This window comes from Haliaeetus albicilla, chromosome 1 (assembly GCF_947461875.1).
Source record: "Haliaeetus albicilla chromosome 1, bHalAlb1.1, whole genome shotgun sequence".
Classification (NCBI taxonomy): Eukaryota; Metazoa; Chordata; class Aves; order Accipitriformes; family Accipitridae; genus Haliaeetus; species Haliaeetus albicilla.
In genome coordinates, this window is record NC_091483.1 from 24,225,020 (window position 1) to 24,243,950 (window position 18,931).

Here is an 18,931-nt window from a genome sequence, read left to right on the forward strand (position 1 = left end):
TTTTATGCTGTAACCCACCCACCCAACCCCCGCTACTGCTCCAAAAGACACCAGCATATCTATTTAATAAACTGAGAAGTGCTTGCATGACTCTCCCCCCGCAGACCACTTTGATCCGACAGCACCAGCTACTGCCACACTGCCTAAGGCTGTCTTCTCCTTCCCTGCAGAACACCTTCCAACAGCCACGTGCTTCATGCTTCTTCGGCTCGTGAAAAGTGAACGCAGAGTTCAGGGGCCCCGATTCTGCCCCAAGTGCCTCCTGCAGGTAAGCAGACACCTGCCAAGGGCAATTCCTTTGCAAGAGTGTATCTCCAACAGGAACAGACTTTTTCTTTCTCTTTTTGAAGTGCAAACCTGGGAAGCTATGAAGGACATCTGTTTTCACGGGAACAAAGGCACAAAAAGCCACTACCATGCATGCGTGATGCAAGGAAACAGTATGGAAGTCACCTCTGCACTGTTGCCCAGTGGCACTGAGTGTGAAAGGACTCATAAACCTACTTTTTCCTCCATTGCTTAAGTTCCTTGGAAGCTCTACCTGCTCCTGCCCCAGTAGTTCAGCTCCTTTTCGGTCTTTTTTAACAACTTTTGCACCACAAAAATCACATTCAGACCATGACCGACCCAGCTCAGCAAAAACCTGTGGTCTGTGCTACACTCAGTGCGACTAGCTGGGGGCATGCGAATTGTGGCCCTAAGTATCTGAAACATAAACTGAACAAGAAACTTTCAAGGTGTAGCTGACAGGATAGCTCACAGATGGAAGGAAAAGGGCAAAATTAGTGATTCTTATTCCACCGACTCCACTTTGGACTCGCAAGACCCCCATTTGCTTGTTATGCTACCCTCCCCCTACACCAAGGGGATAAGCTCTAAATTTTTGCTGCAGGTTTGGAGAAGCAGTTTCCGTCACAGAGTTTTGAGGCTACCCTGAAGAAAGACCATCTCCAGGAAGCTTGGAAAGGTAGGGGTCTCTCCCTGCTCGTTTACTGAAAATGAGCTAAGAGATGATACTAAGCAAGGCCATGTAGACTCTATCCATGCCTACTGCTTGACAAGCGCTACCCATTGTTTCCTCCGCATGCATGCCCCACACCAGTACCCATGCACGCACGGATGCGGATGTCTGAATGCCATGCTGCTGGCTGAGTCCGCCCATGAGTGGACAGCAAAAGACGGAGCGACCCCTCGTTACAAAAATGCTTCCTGGGCTTAATGCCAGCTTTTGAAGCAAAAGGCTTCAAAAAGTCTGTTCTTGTGCAACCGGGGGTACGGTAGACAAAGCCAGTGACATTACAAGTGTGTCAAGACTACTTCAGACTCCAGCCCAGAGCCTGTAAAAGCACATTAATTAGGATCATAATGTCCAGTCACAGTACAGGAACAGCTTGAAAGGATTAAAAACAACCCTATAAGCACATGCTTACTTGTACAGGCCATTGTAGGTGGGTCTGATTCCTTCCTAAAATAGTGTTCTTCACACAGGCAAGATGTGGATGCTTCATCAAGCGTGTAGCTGTGAGGGGGACATTTGCTGCAGGATGGACTGTGGGGTGAAGCTTTGAAGAACCCAGGTCTGCATACTGTGAAAAGAAGAACCACAGACTAAGCTCTTCCATCATAAAATTAGTCTCTTCACATTTCCTTTTAAAAAAAAAAAAACAAAACATATCTTCAGCTAGAAAACAAACACTCAAAAGCTATTTGGTTTGCATACTTTACAACAGTCTATGCTACTAACAGACAGTGCATACTTAAATATCTGCGTGAAAAGAGAATGAGAAGCTGTTGATCATTTTTTTCCCCTAGCATCTGCCTTTGCTGGGTATTTATTTTCCTTGTTGAATGCATTAGAGTTAACATCTTTTTTGGGCTCTGCTTTAGAAAACATTACAGCGTTTGGGGTTTTTTTCATTCAGTCTTAGAAAAACAGGTAAAATACATCTTATGGTTTTCATTTAAGACGTTCTACACCTAGAAATCAATGCCTCAGCAAACAAATACCAACACGGTGGTGGAGGAGATCTCAAGATGGACAGCTTTAAGACATTGTGATAAGGCTACTTCCCTAGGGTCTTTTTCGCTGCAAACCTGTGATGAATTTTAAAGTGCTCCACATAAGACAGACTGCTCTGGGTATAGCCTGAACCAGGCATGTTTGCCATACAAGATATTCCTTCCAGCTTCAATACATATGCATTACAAGGCACAAAGACTTGATACAAGAACGATTTTTGTTCTCACAAATATAATATATGGCTAAGAGTAGCTTGGGATTTTTTTTCTTTTTTTTTTTTTTAAATAATTTGAAGTGAATACAGCAATATCTTTTTTCCAGCCTCCTGAAACAAGTACTCTTTCACCTATGCAAAGCACTCTGTAACTTCACCTGTGTGCGCACACTCAGCCAGGAGCAGTGACAACCACAGGTTTGCATATATTCACCCTGGCTTTAGGAAAAAAACAGCTGGCCCTGTAATCGTACCATTACATGTAGAATTACAAACCCACTGTTAGCAAAAGGAAGAAAACATGATTTGCTGTTTGTCTTAAAAAGCAGAGACATGGAAACATGTTAAAGCAGCTCCAAAGTGCTGCTATGTTTTTTTCCTTCAGAAAGATTCTAAAATAATTCTGCCCAGTATGCTATCAATGATGAACAGGTCTGCTATGAGACTTACAGAAGTTACCTGGAAATCCCAGAGCCTTTCCATCTGCATTCAAACCTCCCCAGTTGTAATTAGCTTGCAAAGAAAATGAGCTCACAGCAAAAGCATTAATATTCTCCCACCAGGAGTGTCCCAGACAATCACAGCACTAAGGTCATGTGCTAAAATTCAGCCAGTGATGACAGAATTCATCTTCACTGTAGATAAAGTATAGGTCTTAACTAATGATTCCTTTTCCTCTGATGGACCAACTAGGACAACTGCCCCTAAAGTTGGCTCTGCTTCCTGCAGTACCAGAGAAACATTCTCGACATCTTCCCTTTTACGTCACCAGATTCTTCAACAAAGGTAAGATATTTGCACATCAACTCCTAACTCCTAGAGCCACCCAGTAAGTCTTTGCTGATGAAGATCACTCATGTATCAAAAGAGGTGTGATCCAAGAGCATCCAGTAGACCTCCCCCAGGCCCCACCTCCAGTCTTGCCCGGACCACGAAGCTCTCACAGCAAGCACCATACAACCTTGAAGCATTTGCCAAGCCCACTATGGGCTGCCAGGTCTCCATCATGCACCTGCAGCCTCTCCATCCTACTCTAGGGGATGCTCATCTCCATCCCTACTGACCTCCCCAAACCAGGCACCCTCCCCCACCTTCCCCCAGCTCCCCTTTCTTCCCACAAGACAGGCAGAGAACAACTAATAGGACTGGAGGGATTTACAGGTTTTAAAAACACAATTTCCATAATCACTAATCATCCAACTAGTGCTCCGTACCTAGGCTGTGAACTCTACAGGACGCAGTTCATCTGCTTTGTGTCCGTACACCAGGGCCAGTGGACAGACCTAGGGCTGAATTTATTCTTGATGGCTGTTAGCAGACTTGCCACAAGCTGCCCTCATGCTTTATGGCACGTTCCTCGGTTTCTAGCACAGAGTTAAGTTTTTTTATTTACTTCACAGCCACCTTCAAATGCTACCCTACCTACAGCAAGGACTTGTTATACAATCTCTGAAGAGTCTTCTGGGAGAGAAGACCACCAAACTGCTCCTCTCTAGCCTACAATTTGTATTTCAAAGCCAAATCAAACTCAGCTGCACACACAGACAATAGAGATGGGGAAATGAAAGCACAAAAATGCGCAACATATAACGAGGGCAGCCCACATCTAGTGTGTACTCAGTGTAATTAGCCTTCAAAAAAGGACTTGAATTTATCTCGTTATGTCCCATCAAGACAGACAGAAAATCATTACAGCACAAGAGTTTACTGTGCTTCTATTTTGTGCAAAGCAGCAAATGCAAAATAAGTCAGTTTTCCTTGACAGATTTTCAACGAGGTGCAGCTTGTTAATGACGGTATGATACGTAGCTCAGCTCAAAGGGAATGTTTCGTTTTCATGAATAAGTACGGAGCCAGCAGATGTACAACGCCAATAACCCGTGTTTTAATGAGGGATGTGAAATAAACCCGAACTGAATCAATTTTTGTATAATCTGCAGGCTCCCATGGGTCAAGCAAGTCCCTTCTCTATCCAAAAGGTATAAGGAGGAACATTCAAGAGCATTAAATTATACTGAAGATTTCAACATGAGTTCTCATAACAAACAGCCAGCAGAGCAGCGTGCTGTCGTATTTAAGTGAAACACTCTTGTGTCAGTTAGAAAGGAAGAATTCAGGGACACGAGATGGGATATGCAAAAAAAGGGAGGACAGAAGATAAAAATAAATGCAAGAATCACCACAGCAAGTGCTGGCATGCCCAGTCCACACCCCTGCAGCAGATGCTTTGGGGAGGACAGAGGGGAATTTGCAGGGTTCCCCCAGAACAGCCAGCCTTTTGTGACCAGCGGATTGGGGACCACTCCTGATGGAAACCACACTTGGACTACCGTGATCAGGAGCAGAAGCAGCTGCAGCTGCTTGGGTGTTTCGGGCGTAACTAATATCTATTACAACGCTTTTCTCTGTACCCTTTCCTATGTTTGCTTTGTACATGACACAAAGGAGAGGAGAGCCAGTGAGGTGGTTCAAGCAGCAATCCTCTAATAAGCAGGCATGCTGTGATTAAATGGCTGCTGTTAGGTAAAAGCTGACCCAGGAACATCTTATGCCCCCACGCTGCAGAGCAGGAATCACAGTAGCCAGACAGGCACAGTCTTGGCTGAGCTCAACAGCCAAAAGCAGGGGTTAGTACCGTGTCATTTTTCTGCCACCAGTGGTAATGTCTCAGCTATTTTGGAAATCGGATTCAGAGTAGAACAGGGCCACAAACAGCTTACCTTGCATGTACCTTGGGTTTTGGTCTTTATCTTACCATTCCTCTTCTGACAGTCAACCTTATAATCTCTTCGTGAAGTATACATGGCTTTATTTAAAATTACATGGGTGTCTGGGGTTTAATTTCTAATTAAATCTTATTTTAGTCTTCTTACATTTTTATCTCAGTATTTCTAATTCAATGATTCTTGAAAGGATACATAGAACTAGCACAGTACAGTCACGCACATAATGGTACTATCTCTCTCTTCAAGGGGTAGGAAAAGGAGGAGAAATAAGATGAGCCTAAGACTCCCCATAATCTGCTGCAAGCCAGCTGAAAAGAAATGAAATAAAGTTTTAAGCTGTTGATGAGATCTGCTTCTTTCTTCCTAATATTAAAACTGATAACTCCTTAACTGATTAACAGCCACTGATGTGTGAAAATAAGTCTTTAAATGAAATTGGTTGCTAGAAAAAAAAGAGAGTATTTTTAGACATAGCAAATATGCCATAAACAACCTGCTGGTGTTAGGTACAAGTGGGATGTGTTTCTGTTAGTAGCACATCCATTATTAGCAAATTAATTTCACTCTTTTTATTTTTAGTAGCAACCACAAAATGTTGCAGGCACGGAGCATTAACATCTGTGCAGCCTCTTGCTTGCGCACTTCAGGCCAGGCCAGAGAGAGATGGCTGCAATGAAGGACAGCAGCAAGAGCCTCTCGGACAGCAATGGTGTGAGCTGATCCTTTAAACTGGCAACAATCAGATTAGAAACCGGCTTCGTACCTTGCAGACAGGAGCCCACAAGAGCCACGCTAATAGAAACTGGCTTTTCAAACGTGGGTGGATAGAGGAGGAATCACTGGTCTTCTTACAATGAAAACTGGCCTCTTCAAACGACGTGCTGAACTTTATGTGCTATATCAGTAGTAGAGACAGTGAGTACTGGGGCCGGGGAGGGGGGGAAGCAGGCAGAACAAGCCAATAACAGCAAAGAGCTGGGACTACTCGACAGATTATTTTCTGCAAGCCTTAACATCAAATGATTCACAGCTGCATCCCTGTAACAAACCCTGAGCTTCAGCTGAAGGCTGCCATCAAACAGGCAGGGCTCCTCTCTTCTCTGCCTGCCCCACACCTTCGATGCGCACTGACCCCAGGCAACAAGTGCTGGAAGCAAGGACTACCTCCGACGCTCTCCATATCCACAGGCACATATGTGGCCATGTTGGTAAAACCACCCACTTGGGTGGGAATATCAGTGGGAATTCCAGTTTTGTCCCTGGAGAGAGAAAAGCTGGGAAACATGACCCTATAAGCCTTGAAACCCCAGGAGATATGAAAAAGGTCCAACCTATTACTCACTTTGCACTCTCATGATGCTGGAAGGATAAGCCCACAGTACTTAAGTGCTTAGGATCAGCAAAGCGACCTTTCATCTATCCCAGAAAATAAAGCTCAAACAGGAATTACACTGTCTTCCTTGCAGAGCACCAAATTAGTCTCCTCAGTAATCAGAAACCACCAAGTGTAACTCATAAGGCAGTGCTGCTAATCCATAAATAAAGCTTATAGACAAAGTCTAACAAAAATTAATGAGGATAAGGATGCCTAGTCTAGATGGAGCACAGGTTATCTGGCTGAAACTGAGGTCTCCTCTCCAAACTGCAATACCCTTTGCTGCTTCTTCCTACCCTTTAGTCCCATTTGCCTTTTCAGGCTGTAAACTTCTTCGGAGAGGGACACACAACTCAAATTACCACAGCTTTTAGAAGCAACTGCAGCATAAAACTCTCTGCCCCATGGACAGACCCATAATATGTACCGAGTCAGCTCTCAGCTGAAACACAGGCAGGACGTGGGCTGTGTGTGTGTGTGCGCGTGTGTGCTCAGCAGAAAAGAGAGAAGCTCTGTAGCTCATCAACTCTGCCTTCATTAGCACATTGCTCTAGTGCAGGGAATATGCCTCGAGAGTTGAAGGATTTGAGCAAAAACACGCTACAAATAAACCAACCCCTCTTCTCGTCTCTGGAGTTGCCATGCCTTGAAGCATTTGCACTGAGAAGAGGGGGCTGCTGCCTCTTAGATGCATCCAAAACCTAAAGAAGGGTTTAGCAAGGTAACAGTCTTTACAATGTGGAATCAATTAAACTGCTGAGCGGCTCCAAGCCTCAGCTTATGCTCCTGACACACACTTTTACTTACAAGAAAAAACAAAACAAAAACCACAGCAGACTGTCTTCATGTCTCCCAACCAATATAAACAGATGATCTCCACGCTCTTCTAAAAAGTATTTCAAGAACTACAGCAACCCACCATTGAGCATCCTCCTGCAGAATTTACAAGCAGGCTCCCAAGAGCTAATCCTGCCCTCCCTCACGGCTCTCCTTGAACTGCAGGCCAACACCAAAATTGCTGCCAAAGCTATAAAGCTATAGAAAAATGTGTTAAATGCCCTGATTATATCTCCTTTAGGGTTGGTCTCTCTATCTGCAATAGTGCTACGTTGCTTCCTGCAGCACGCCTTGGGGATTTGAAGGGAATTAAATAAATACCTGCTAATAAAACACTGTAATTCGAAGCTGCTGGTTTGCTTGAATCCAGTAGATTTGCCAGCATCCTTCCGGTACTCCAACATCCAACACTGCAGCCCAAGACCTGCTAAAGGACCTTTTAAACATGTTCCTGGAGCTTGGTGGATAAGTGGGGCATCTGAGGGCTTTACACCTTGAAAAAAGAGACTTGGCCCTTACCTTGGACGTAAGCCAATTCATTCATCTCAGGTGGGAAATACTCTTTTAAGCTTTTTTTGTTGTTGTTCTAAGAAAATATTGTGTCTTTTGATGCTGTTCCATCCAACCCCAAACCAACTCCGGCTGCATTACCTCTGCTTCGCATTGAAATCAGCCCTAGCTCTGAATACCAAAACAACCTTGAAAACTAGAATATAAATAAATTAGTACTTTCACTTCCTCCCTTTGAAATACCACTTTTTCTGCCATGTGACTCACTAAATTGTCACACAGCAATTTATGACATGACCATAGTTGCTGGAAAACTAAGAATTAACTGCCACTAATGACATTAATGTGTTTCTTCTAAACGGTATAAAACCTCATCACATGGCATCACTCTGAAAAATTCATCAAATTCCCAAGTCAGCTACATTTGCAAGCCATAAAAATACCTAGAACACAATGCATCTGAAAATGCTCCTGATTACATTAAGATCTTAATGGGCTATATTTCTGCACATCCCGACTTTGCTCTAAAAAAGATTTTGAAGCAATCAATGAGGCAAAACCTGAGTCAAGTCTAAAGTCTCAGCAGCATGATGGAGGAGCAGGGAAGGAGATTTATCCTGGCATATATGCAAACCCACGCTATCATTTGGGTTTGATGTCACAGAAGGAAAGCAAGCTATAGAAAATAAATGCTCTTAAGGGAAACAGAAGATTTTTCAAAAGCGCTCAGCAACTGCGTGAGCCTGCTCCCACCAGCTGTGTCAATGGCAGGGCTAGCTGGGTGTGCTTTGGTGTTGTGGTTTTTTTTCAAAACTTTACTGTCCAAAAAAACCCTGGGAGAAACCAGTACATTTCTAGAGAAAGCACTGCTTGGGATGAAGTGTCATTTCCTAGCAAACCCCAAATTTCCATGACCAATAGCTGCATGCTATTGCAATAGCCCTTGCAAGTTGTGTACAAGGACTCCTTCAGCTCTCAGCCCAGATGGCACCTGTGGTCCTCCTCGCTCTCTGGTTACAAGGGGGGACAGATCCAGGTTGGTCTCGCTGAGCCCCAACTATCTGGCTTACAATAAAAAAAGGCAGTCCACATCCTGTCGCTACAGCCTCTCTGCCTACTATAGCTATAAAATATCTATCTCTGTAAATCTCTATGTCTATAAAAATCTATCTGTGTATCTTCACTTTGTTCTCTGAGGTGCAGGACGAAGATGCGCTTAAATTACACTTAAATTACTATCGTGTTTTGTTTTGTTTTTTTTAATGAAGACAAACTGAAATCATTTTACTCCCTTAAGCAGAGGAAGTGATGATTTACAATCCTGCACCTGAGGGAAAAATACAATTTAAGATACGGAAGGCAGCAGAGAGACATTTGTTTCTGTACACTCATAAACATAACTTGAGATGCCTGGCTCCATGCATAATCCAAGAGGCACAACAGTCTGTTTTGGGTGTTTCTGCACACAAAGACACACGCCCCTGGTTATCCTTGTTACGCAAATGGTAACTTAAACATTCAAGCTGCATTGCATGCTAAGCAGGGGGAGGATTGATGGACAAGCCGCAGAACTCCCTCGAGTTTGACAGCGGCGTTGACTGTGAATAGAAATAACAAGCATCATCCCTAATGGCAACAGGGGGACAGGATCAAACTTGAAAATGATGCAGCCAAAACCCCCTTATGTCAGTTTGTGTATACATATTATGGACAGTAATGCAAAGACCAGTCGGCAAAATCTCCTGGAAAATAGGGTTCTTCAAAGCCGCATGTTTGCTGGCACAATACTACAGTAAAAGGGGTTTAGTCTTCTGGTTCAGTCTGCCATAGGGATCTGGAGCCCAGCCAGGAAAGAAAGAAAGATTCTCTAATTATGCTGTGGTTTGGACAATTGCAACCCATTGTGGTTAAGAAATATGACGTTTGGGAGGATTTATTTTGATGATTTATGTCATGCGTGTTTACTCTACCAACATTTCAAGGTTTTAGCCTGAACTAATAGACTGTACATATGCAGGCAGTAAAGAGAAGTAAAAACACTTAAAATATTTCCTTCTGGTTAGCTCTACCTTGTGCAACTTCATTTGTGTAGACAAGATTTCTAGGTGTTATAAAATCAGCCTTCCCTCCGCTGACTATTTTGCTCCAAAATAGGCAGCATCCCACCAACCTACAGTGATGCTAACACCTACACAAAAGGATCCTTTCAAACCCTGCCTCAAATGTTTAAGGGCTTGTTTGCTTCTAGCTTTATGATCATCTGTCTCAGGAGGTAAATTTGGTAGGACTGGCTGCAGACAATTTATTTTAAAATTGTTCCTCTGTAATTTATGGCTGAACATATGTCACTCCAGACACATCTATTCAAATTCCATCAGAGGGTGACGGAGATGGATCTTTTACAGTCCTTCTGACCAACAAATGATAGGAAGGATTTATCCAGAGTTGCCTGGTCTAAGTGTGTTAAATGGGTTTATGCACATAAAAGTGACTCTGGCGAAGTGGGGGTTTTGGGTTTGGTTTTTTTTGCAAATTTAAGATACAGGCAATGCTAGCCAATTCTGCAGCAGGCACGCAGCTTAGAGGCACACAGAAGGAAACGTGGACGTGTCTCTTGGGGAACATCTCCCTTCAGTCACGCTTCCTTCCACAGAAGCTGGTGGGTTTTAGCATTGGAGCACACCGGTTGGAGTTACAGATGCAGGTCTCACTGAGCTAAATTGTGGCCTGATATGCATACTATGAGATGCTTTGGCTTTGGGTAGGAGGCAATAAATCAAAGGGTGTGTGCAAGGAGAACGTGGCAAGTATTAATACCCTGAGAAATTTAACGAAGAAAGCTGAGCAAGCTCCATACACCCAACAAAGTGCAGTAACATCAAGCGGTTATCCCATCACATGCAGATAAAACACTTCATCATTTCAGTTTAATTAATCAGACATAAAAATACTGACATTATTTAAGTTGACTAAACTACTCCTTTGGGTCAGATAACATAGCAACACTTCACAGTTCATCTGCCTTGCCAAGTAACTCCACTGAACAGCTCCTCTTCAGGAAGAGCTCAACAAAGGGCAACCTGAGGCATTGCTGGCTCTTCCTATGTCAGCCTGACAATATTGGGAGCTTTTCTTTGAGCTCCAATCCTGCAGCCCTGCAACAAGAGAATTTATTTCAGTACAATCTCTCCCATTTCTAGAAAAAACCTGCTGCATATGAACAAACATGCTCAAACCCCAAATAAATCAATACAACTTGACACTTTAAACCTCCTGATTTTGGAGCCAATCTCAAGACTATTTGGGTAGGTGGCCTCATGGCTTTTGGATGCTGAAGTTGGACTGTCCTTGCCATGACCTAGCTAGAACTGCTGTGACTCCAGAGCAGACAGAAAAACACCAAAACCCCAGAGAAAAAAAAAATGCAGTTACATCCCAAGAAGGTATTTTCTTTGTCAGACTATAAACAGTACTTTTCTGAGACAAAAGCATCCTACTCTAGGGAGGGAGACGTCCTGCTTCGCCTTCCTGCGCACTTGCCTCTTCTCATGGGCTTTGTTCTTGCCCCAAAAATGGCTCTTTGACATATGCGGCTGCTCCAGAAATTCAGATGTGAAACAAAAACTAAAACAAAGTAAACATTGCTTTCCCTCTTGCTACATGAAACCTCACCACAACCTCCTTTCCACCAAATCCATTTCCCCATACCATAAAGCACTAACCTGAACCACACCTTGCAGCAGTGATGCTGGCCATTCTCACAGGCTTTTTATTTAAGGTTTTGAGCTGCCAAAACCTGATTTATGGAGATTTAATTCTCACACCATTATAAGGGGATATTGTTGCTCATGTGTAGCACGTGTGGCTCTCCAGCTACATCCAGAGAAATAAGCATTGCCTACATGAGACTGTTTGCCCTGGAAACCCAGCACCATCTATATTTGTAATTTCTGCTGCATCTCCGCATCCTTGTATCACACCAACTTGAACAGTCTTCCTAAGACAGTTTGGGAAAAAAAACCCAACGCTTCTGCTTTACAGAAACCATTCACATTTGATCTGTTCAAGGGAAGACTGGAAGACAATAAGAGGGGAGAAAGGGGAGAAGCTGGTGTGAGCACAAGGGCATTGCACCCTGGGTTTGGCATACCTATGCCTTGCAAGAGAAGACTGCAACCTGCTCATCTTGTCTCATATACAACCGCCCCTAACAGTTTGTCACACCACAGTTCCTCTTCCACAGCTTGTTTTCAAAGCTTTGTCAAGTATTGTGGCATCTATCCTGTGATACCCAGTGGGTGAGGGTGGCACAGGAAGATGCTGCTTGTCCTCTCAGCAGCCCTGAAATGTAGAGACTGCAGAAGAATCTGAAGAATCAGTCTTGCCATGAAAATAAACAAACAAACAAACAAACAAGAGGTTTCTAGCCTTTCTGAGAAGAAAGCCTGAAAATGCAAACACCAGCAGGAGGTCAACCAGCAGGAGGCAAATGTAAAAAGCCCAGTATTTATTCTTTTATTTGAAGTGGTACACTTCGCACTGAAAGACCAACTGGGAGTTTCCTGACTCAAGTAGGGACTGTTAATATTTTCCTCCCTGTCATCTCTTGGCCTCCCCAATATCCAGCATCCATCCCATATGGATGCACTTCTGGATGTTGGTTTCTTCTCAGATGCGCTAGACAGCAGCTAGGCACTTCTGAGGCTCTGACACTTAGCCCAAATACCATTCACAATTTGTTTTTTTGAAAGTTGCGCAAGTGGCAAAAACAAAAGGTTCATTACTCCACACTGAAATTCTCTTGTCATCCAGCCAAATTTAAAAATAAATAGTTGCAATTAAATGTGTTGCTACATTATTTATGTAAATGCATTCAATTTGCAGAAAGCTGCTATAAAATATTCCTCTTCAATACAAGGGAAATTTATTGCACTTTTATTGTATTCTTTCTTCTCCCTGCTCGAATGTATGTTGCTCCCTGCCTTCCCCCCCCCGTTACTTAACACATCATTTTCCAGCCACTGTTTCTGCTACTTTTGTCTTGAAAGAATGAGGGATGTAATCCAAATCCAAATGTTTCTTGATTATTTGTGAACAAGGCTTCTGAATGATTACTAGACAGATAATTCCAGTATTTCCCTTGCAATCGAGGACCTCTCCTCATCTCTGCATTTTGCTTTTACAGCTGCTGGGTAAATGATATGCACTGAGGCTGCCCAAGGCTTCAGAGTGCATATTAATTCTGCCAGGAACTCCAGACACTCTGAAGAATTGCTAATTTAACAACAGACTGTGAAATTATTTTTTCTTTCTTTATTAATTGCTGTGCTATTTGAAAGTGACTTCACTGCCCTGACTGTCTTTGGGCGTGAAGAACAGGGGGCATTTCATCCTGCCAGGAAATAATTGAAAGCTTTCTCCCTAGCAGTCCCTATATTCATCACCAAATATAAATATGTGAAACAAGTGCTAATAAAAATAGGTTAACTTGCTGCAGGTGTTCCTCTGTCAATTTATCCAGGTGATATTAGCAAAATCTGACAGGGAAGCACAGTGATATATTTCACTTGTGCCTTGACATTTTGATTCTGTTTGTTAGGGTATATGTGCAGGGATCTGGCTTTTTCTCCAAGACCTCTATAGCTGTCAGTCTGTGCAAACAGAATTTGACAAGATGTCCATTTAGCAGGATGGGAGGGTAAAGGGAAGGAAAAAAAAAACAGGGCAGGGAAGTGGGGAGTGGGGGCGGAGATGGGGATGAAGAGACCAGGTATCTGGGTAAAGCTGCACTGCAGTGCAAAAATGGATGCTCTTCACATACCAAGCAACTTGAAAAGAATGAGCAGCTTGATATGCAGGATCTGAGGCAGTTTGCAACCTTTAATCAATAGCTGCTTCAAGAATAATGTAAATAGAAGGCAGAGGAGAAAGAAGACAAAAGGCCAGTGTTGGAGAAGGTATCAGGATCACTGTACACTCACCCACAGGAAGATGTTTGGCTGGTTTTATTTCTTTTTTAAAAGGAGAGAGAAAAAAAAAGAAAGCTTTCCTTTGCTTCTGAGAAATTAGATTTAAGAAGAAATCTAAATAGGAAGTTTTGCTTCCCAAGGCTGCCCTTTTCCAGCCTGAGGAGAGAAGCAAAAGGTGATGAAGCTGTCTCTTCCAGGGATAATGTAGGAACATGATCTGCTTATTGAGCCCCAAATTTAGAAGACTTCAGCTTGTCTCTCCCTGCAAAGAACTTTGGACCAGAAGCACACGGATGGGTTACAAAGAAACACAGTAAGAACTAGCTACAAAGATGAAACAACAGAAAATAAATATAGCATTTAAACAAGACAGTAATCAGAATTGAGAGATTTATGGTAACTGGCTGGTGAATGAAGGTAAAGAAGGGATTCTGATCGTCTCTGTGAATCCTGCACCTCTGCAAGACTGCCTTCAAGAGAGGTTTAAAAGCAAAAGTGAACGTATAACTCGAGTTAAAATCCAGAACAAGCATGTTAAGTAGTGGGAGTTTTAACCAGACCTTACCTTTCAGCAGATGCCAAAGTCACTACAGGGCCTCCACGCAGCATCAGCCACACCAGTGCTGCCTCCAGGCAGTACAACCAGGCAAGGGCTTGCCTTCACCCACGACACCTGCTCACGCCACATCACCAGGGTGCAGAGAGGCATCTTCTACCTGCCCTTTCCCTTCAACGGCCATGCAGCCCAACACACAGTTTTCATGGTCCAAAACCCATGAGAGACCACAACCCTCATCCGGCACCCAGCCACCCTCCCCAATTCACACAAGACGACCCAGGTGCTGTTCAAATGCATCAATGGACAAGAGAGCTGGCCATCCCATGGCTATGGGAGGGTATGTACCACCATCACATACACAGACCGAGCAACCTACAGCTCACTTTTGGGAGCACTACCAAACCGCAAGCCCAAGAGCTGGACCAGGCAGGGCCAAAGCCATCAAACCCAGTCCCAGCCACCAGGCAGGTCTGCAAATGACCCACCATCCCAAAAAAGGGAAGGCTGGGAAAAAGTCTGTGTCAAAAGCCATCTAAGACAGACATCCCCGATCAGTTGTGCACCTTCACAGCATTCCTGGACATCACTTCTGGCATAAAGCAATCAAAGGAGACCTCGGCTGAGCAGAGCCAGTCATGCCCTCCTTCCCTTGCTGCTCCACCGAGGTAGAAAATACTTATTACTGAAGTCGTGAAGCGCTTACAATTATGGCCCCAAACCCAGTAATCTCCACTGATGTAGGTAAATTGCTGACCCCTCTATCACTGTTATTCACGATGCAAAAATAACTTGGGTTTTCTCTGCAGCTTAATAAAACCTGTGGGGAATTGGCACAAGGCTTTCATTCCTTATAGCTAGCCTTTAATGTTGAAGTCTGGATTTCCTGGAGGGAAACTGAATACTTTAGAATAATTAGTGATTTGCATATAGAGTTGTCAACAAAGATACATGGTATTAAGTTACCAAGATGAAGGGTTCCACCTTCTCGGTTGCAACTTTTGATTTTATTTTATTTAAAAATTCTGTATTTTAATTCCGCTCACATTCTGCTATCACTAGTAAAGTGGCCTGAAGCGGACAGCAAGAAGAGAGCACTAAATCGAAGGCTTAAATCACTTCTTCCTCAGTTCCCTGGCAGATTTAAAGAGCAACCTGGCACTAACGCTTTCAAATAATATACTGTTGGACCTGACACAGCAGAGAAACTCTGCTTCAAATCACACAATGGTCCAGGTGACCGCGCAATTACAATTAACCTCCTGCCCGCTGTGCCTAATGACAAATGATCATGTGAATGATAGGCTTGGGAAAGGACCCAGGTATCAAAAAAAAAAAAAAAAAAAAAAAAAAGATTTCCGATTCTTACATATTTAAAAAGCCATTTTCAGTTAGGAAAAAGCCAAGGGACACTAATTTTAGGTTTGCATCCAAAAGAAATTAATAACCCTTGCTAATACACATGCAGGCAATAAGCACACACTGTCAGCCTTCTAGCAGCAAGAGGGACGCATGGAAGTCTCCTACCGCCACAGCTCTGTAATCGGAAAAGTACTAATATCCTGCACCACTATAAATCTCATCCTAGACCAGAGAACATGAATTTTGTCTGTGCTGGATAAAAAAGGTAATATAACCTCAAAATAGCATGCAATATTTTTTGGCACACTTATTGGGCCCATGGGGTTCCCATTACAAGGTCACTAACTGGGGAGGTATCCTATGTTGTCCCATCAGGTTTTATGCTTTTTCTGCTTTATGTCCCTCATTGACTCCTTACCTCATGAGCTCCCTTTACCAGGGAGCATTCTCCTCTCTCTGCTCACACAGCATCCTCAGGAGCAAGCAGAGCTATTTTCCAGCCTGCTCCCTTTGCAGAACAGGGAAGCACAAAGATCATCCCATCCCAGGAAGCACCAAGGACACCCGTTTCCTTTCCTGTACCCGGCACTAATGAGGGAAGAGTTTATTTGCCCCAAATGCTCTCCTAGTCAGAAGTTACTCCCCCTCCAGATCTGCCACCAGAGCAGTTGGAGATCTCTCCTTCACCTGCTTCAGTGAAGCAAGCTCAGTAGTTCAAATAATTTGTTACTGGTTTTGCTATTCACTCATTCTAGTGTCCAGACCCGAAGGGGCAGAAACCTCCAGCTGAAGAGCAGCAGGACACATGTATGAGTGTGTGTGTATATATATTTTTATATTTATATGTATAGGACATGCTTATACAAATTCTATCCCCTGCTCTTCCTAAATCTGACATTTTCTAGCATAGATACGTCTCCCAAGAACGACAGAAGCAATATGGACACGTCCACCCAGACATCACCACTTGCAACTGGAAGCAGCAAATTACTTGCAGGCACTGCCAGGACCGCTTTTGAAGCAAAGCAAACCTTTACCCCCTACTTGCTCCAGAGCCAAAGGACGCAGCACCACCAGACATACGTGGGCCATGCCCCCAGTCAAGGTAAATGGGCAGCGAGCAGCACTGCATTTTGGCAGACCCCTCCTGCAGAGCATGTTATGGCAAGTATTTACCAAGTTGTATGCCAAGCTATTTTATAGTAGCTAATCACAGACGTAACAATTAGGAGATAAGCCTTATAATGCAGAACATTATGTATAAGGTTTCTATATATAACACCTGTTTCAGCATGCCTTTAGACAGAGTCTTTTCATATAAAAGAAATAAATACAAATATACTGGATTCTGGTAATTTAGTCTGACGGCTGATTAGGAGAACATTGCTTCATGAATTCTAAGCCATGACATTTCCACTAATCTTCCCATTTCAACAGCAGGGAAAGGAATGGCTTTCATATCTCTGTGCTTATCATTTTCAAGCTGAGTATATTATCTGCTAGTCTCTGGATTTACCCGATAGCTCTTAAAAAACCAAAATATACCGCCACGGTCTATGAAACTTATGTGTGGCTTACTCAGAGAGCTGTATGTCATTCGGAAGATGAACAAATAGAAACTAGCTCTCATCTTTTTTAAAGTATGTCAAATAAATAAATAACCAGATTGCTATCTGTTATTTCCCTTCAATGAGATCGCTGCTTAAAAGGTTATGAATGATGACGTTTTTGCTTTTGCAGAAGGCTATGCATTAAGCTTCTCATATTGCCTTGCGGGGATCAAATATGGTCTGTTTGTTGTTTATTTCTTAAGCCTGCTATTCTGCAAAGCCCCCAGTGTAATAGCTACCACCTCCCTACAAACCAGTTTGCCCCTGAGAGACCTTACCTTGCAACCCCTGCAGCATCTTGCCTTCTAATCCCCAACCCCACAGACATTTCAACACCTAAAATGAATAGTCATGAGCTTCTCAGCTGCAGTTCCCAAGTTACAAATTTAACTGTGTATTAACTTTGGGCTTCTCATGGCTCAGCTGCCCAACCGGTGTGAGCTGTTGTGTGCAAAGATAACTTGTCACCTACAGTCTTACCTGGGGCTGCTCTCCAACCATGGAGCATCAAATGCAATTGCTTGCACACCCTTAGGACACAACCCCTTGAGGTCTTACAGTGGGGTGGGAACCACCCTGCTAGAGTGCTGGTTATGAACCAAAATCCTGGTCATCATCACAAAAATACATCCACACACCTTCCCCACATAATAGATTTCTATAAATTATAGAAAATCATTTATCTTCTCCATATTGCTTCATTAGGATACCTCCATACCAACATCAGGACATCACAGAAGGGACAATAAAGGTCTCCTAAACCCTCCTTAGATGAGAGAAACAGATTTTGGGCTGCTTTCACTGCCTCTCTTTGTAGCACTTGTATTTTTGTTTGCTAAAGGTCTCTCCTTTGGACAGACCTGTTGGCTAGCTGAACCATACACTCACAACAGGATCTTCAAAACACAGTCCTGTAACAGGTGCTGTGTATCTCATAGGAGCACAGTGAAGAGTCATGGTTTGATGGAGGAAAGACACCCTTGTTTACAGGTGCAGGGTTAGCAAAGCTACTGACCATACCATGTTTTGGTGCCAAAATGGGACAGTTGCTTAAATAAGTTAAGTGTGAACAAAGTAAATGCTGCAAAATACAATGTAAATGTACTTAGATTGAAGATTCGGTTCAGGAGTGTATTTTTTAAGTGAACCTCTCAATTATCCCAACTTACCATCCCTTAGCACAGAATACCACTTGTGCAAAATGGATTTGTGGGGGGATGAAACTCAACCTAAAGATGCACCCTGGGAGCGTACTTACCATGCTTGAGGGTTTTCGAAGGGGCCAAGCCACAGCCAGTGCAAAGCAGGGACCTTGCAAGATGCACAGCATGCCGCTTCAGCCTATGAATCCATCCCCAATGCGTCATCCCACCTGCTAATGTAGACGGAGCCTCTACTATCATTAACTAAAACAATCCTGCTTTTTGCTCTGCCATAATAGACACCTATAGCAGCCTTTATGCTATAATATATTCAGATTTAACCTGTCTTTGGAATTTGCTTTCCCAATAGCTGTCACGCTCCAACACTTGTCAGTTGTCTCAGATAACCAAATATTACTCTGATGTTCACAGCGTAACCTAGAAATTCCCTACACAAACTACAGGGAATTCTGCCAGTTCTGAGCTAAATTAACTGCTTATCAAAGGCAAAACTGACAAGGGTTGTTGGGGGTTTCTTTGCATGAATCCATGGTTTATTGCTTCCCAGCCCTGCAATGCTACTTAGCTTTTTCATGATCCATGCATGAAG

The 18,931-nt window shown here is 43.3% G+C and overlaps 1 protein-coding gene and 1 long non-coding RNA gene across 13 annotated transcripts in view; both read right to left on the minus strand.

Moving 5' to 3' along the window:
* LOC138685102 (uncharacterized) overlaps positions 1-18,931 on the minus strand; it is a 466,921-nt gene that overhangs the window by 166,912 nt on the left and 281,078 nt on the right. The gene's annotated exons all lie outside the window — the stretch shown is intronic.
* EPHA5 (EPH receptor A5) overlaps positions 1-18,931 on the minus strand; it is a 203,818-nt gene that overhangs the window by 90,973 nt on the left and 93,914 nt on the right. For 11 of the 12 annotated variants that reach the window (XM_069782205.1, XM_069782196.1, XM_069782252.1 and 8 more), the window contains exon 4: positions 1,431-1,586. The exons of the other annotated variant lie outside the window; for it this stretch is intronic. In XM_069782205.1, the coding sequence (XP_069638306.1) occupies positions 1,431-1,586 (156 nt within the window). The remainder of the gene's footprint in view (positions 1-1,430; positions 1,587-18,931) is intronic. 12 annotated transcript variants of the gene reach the window in all.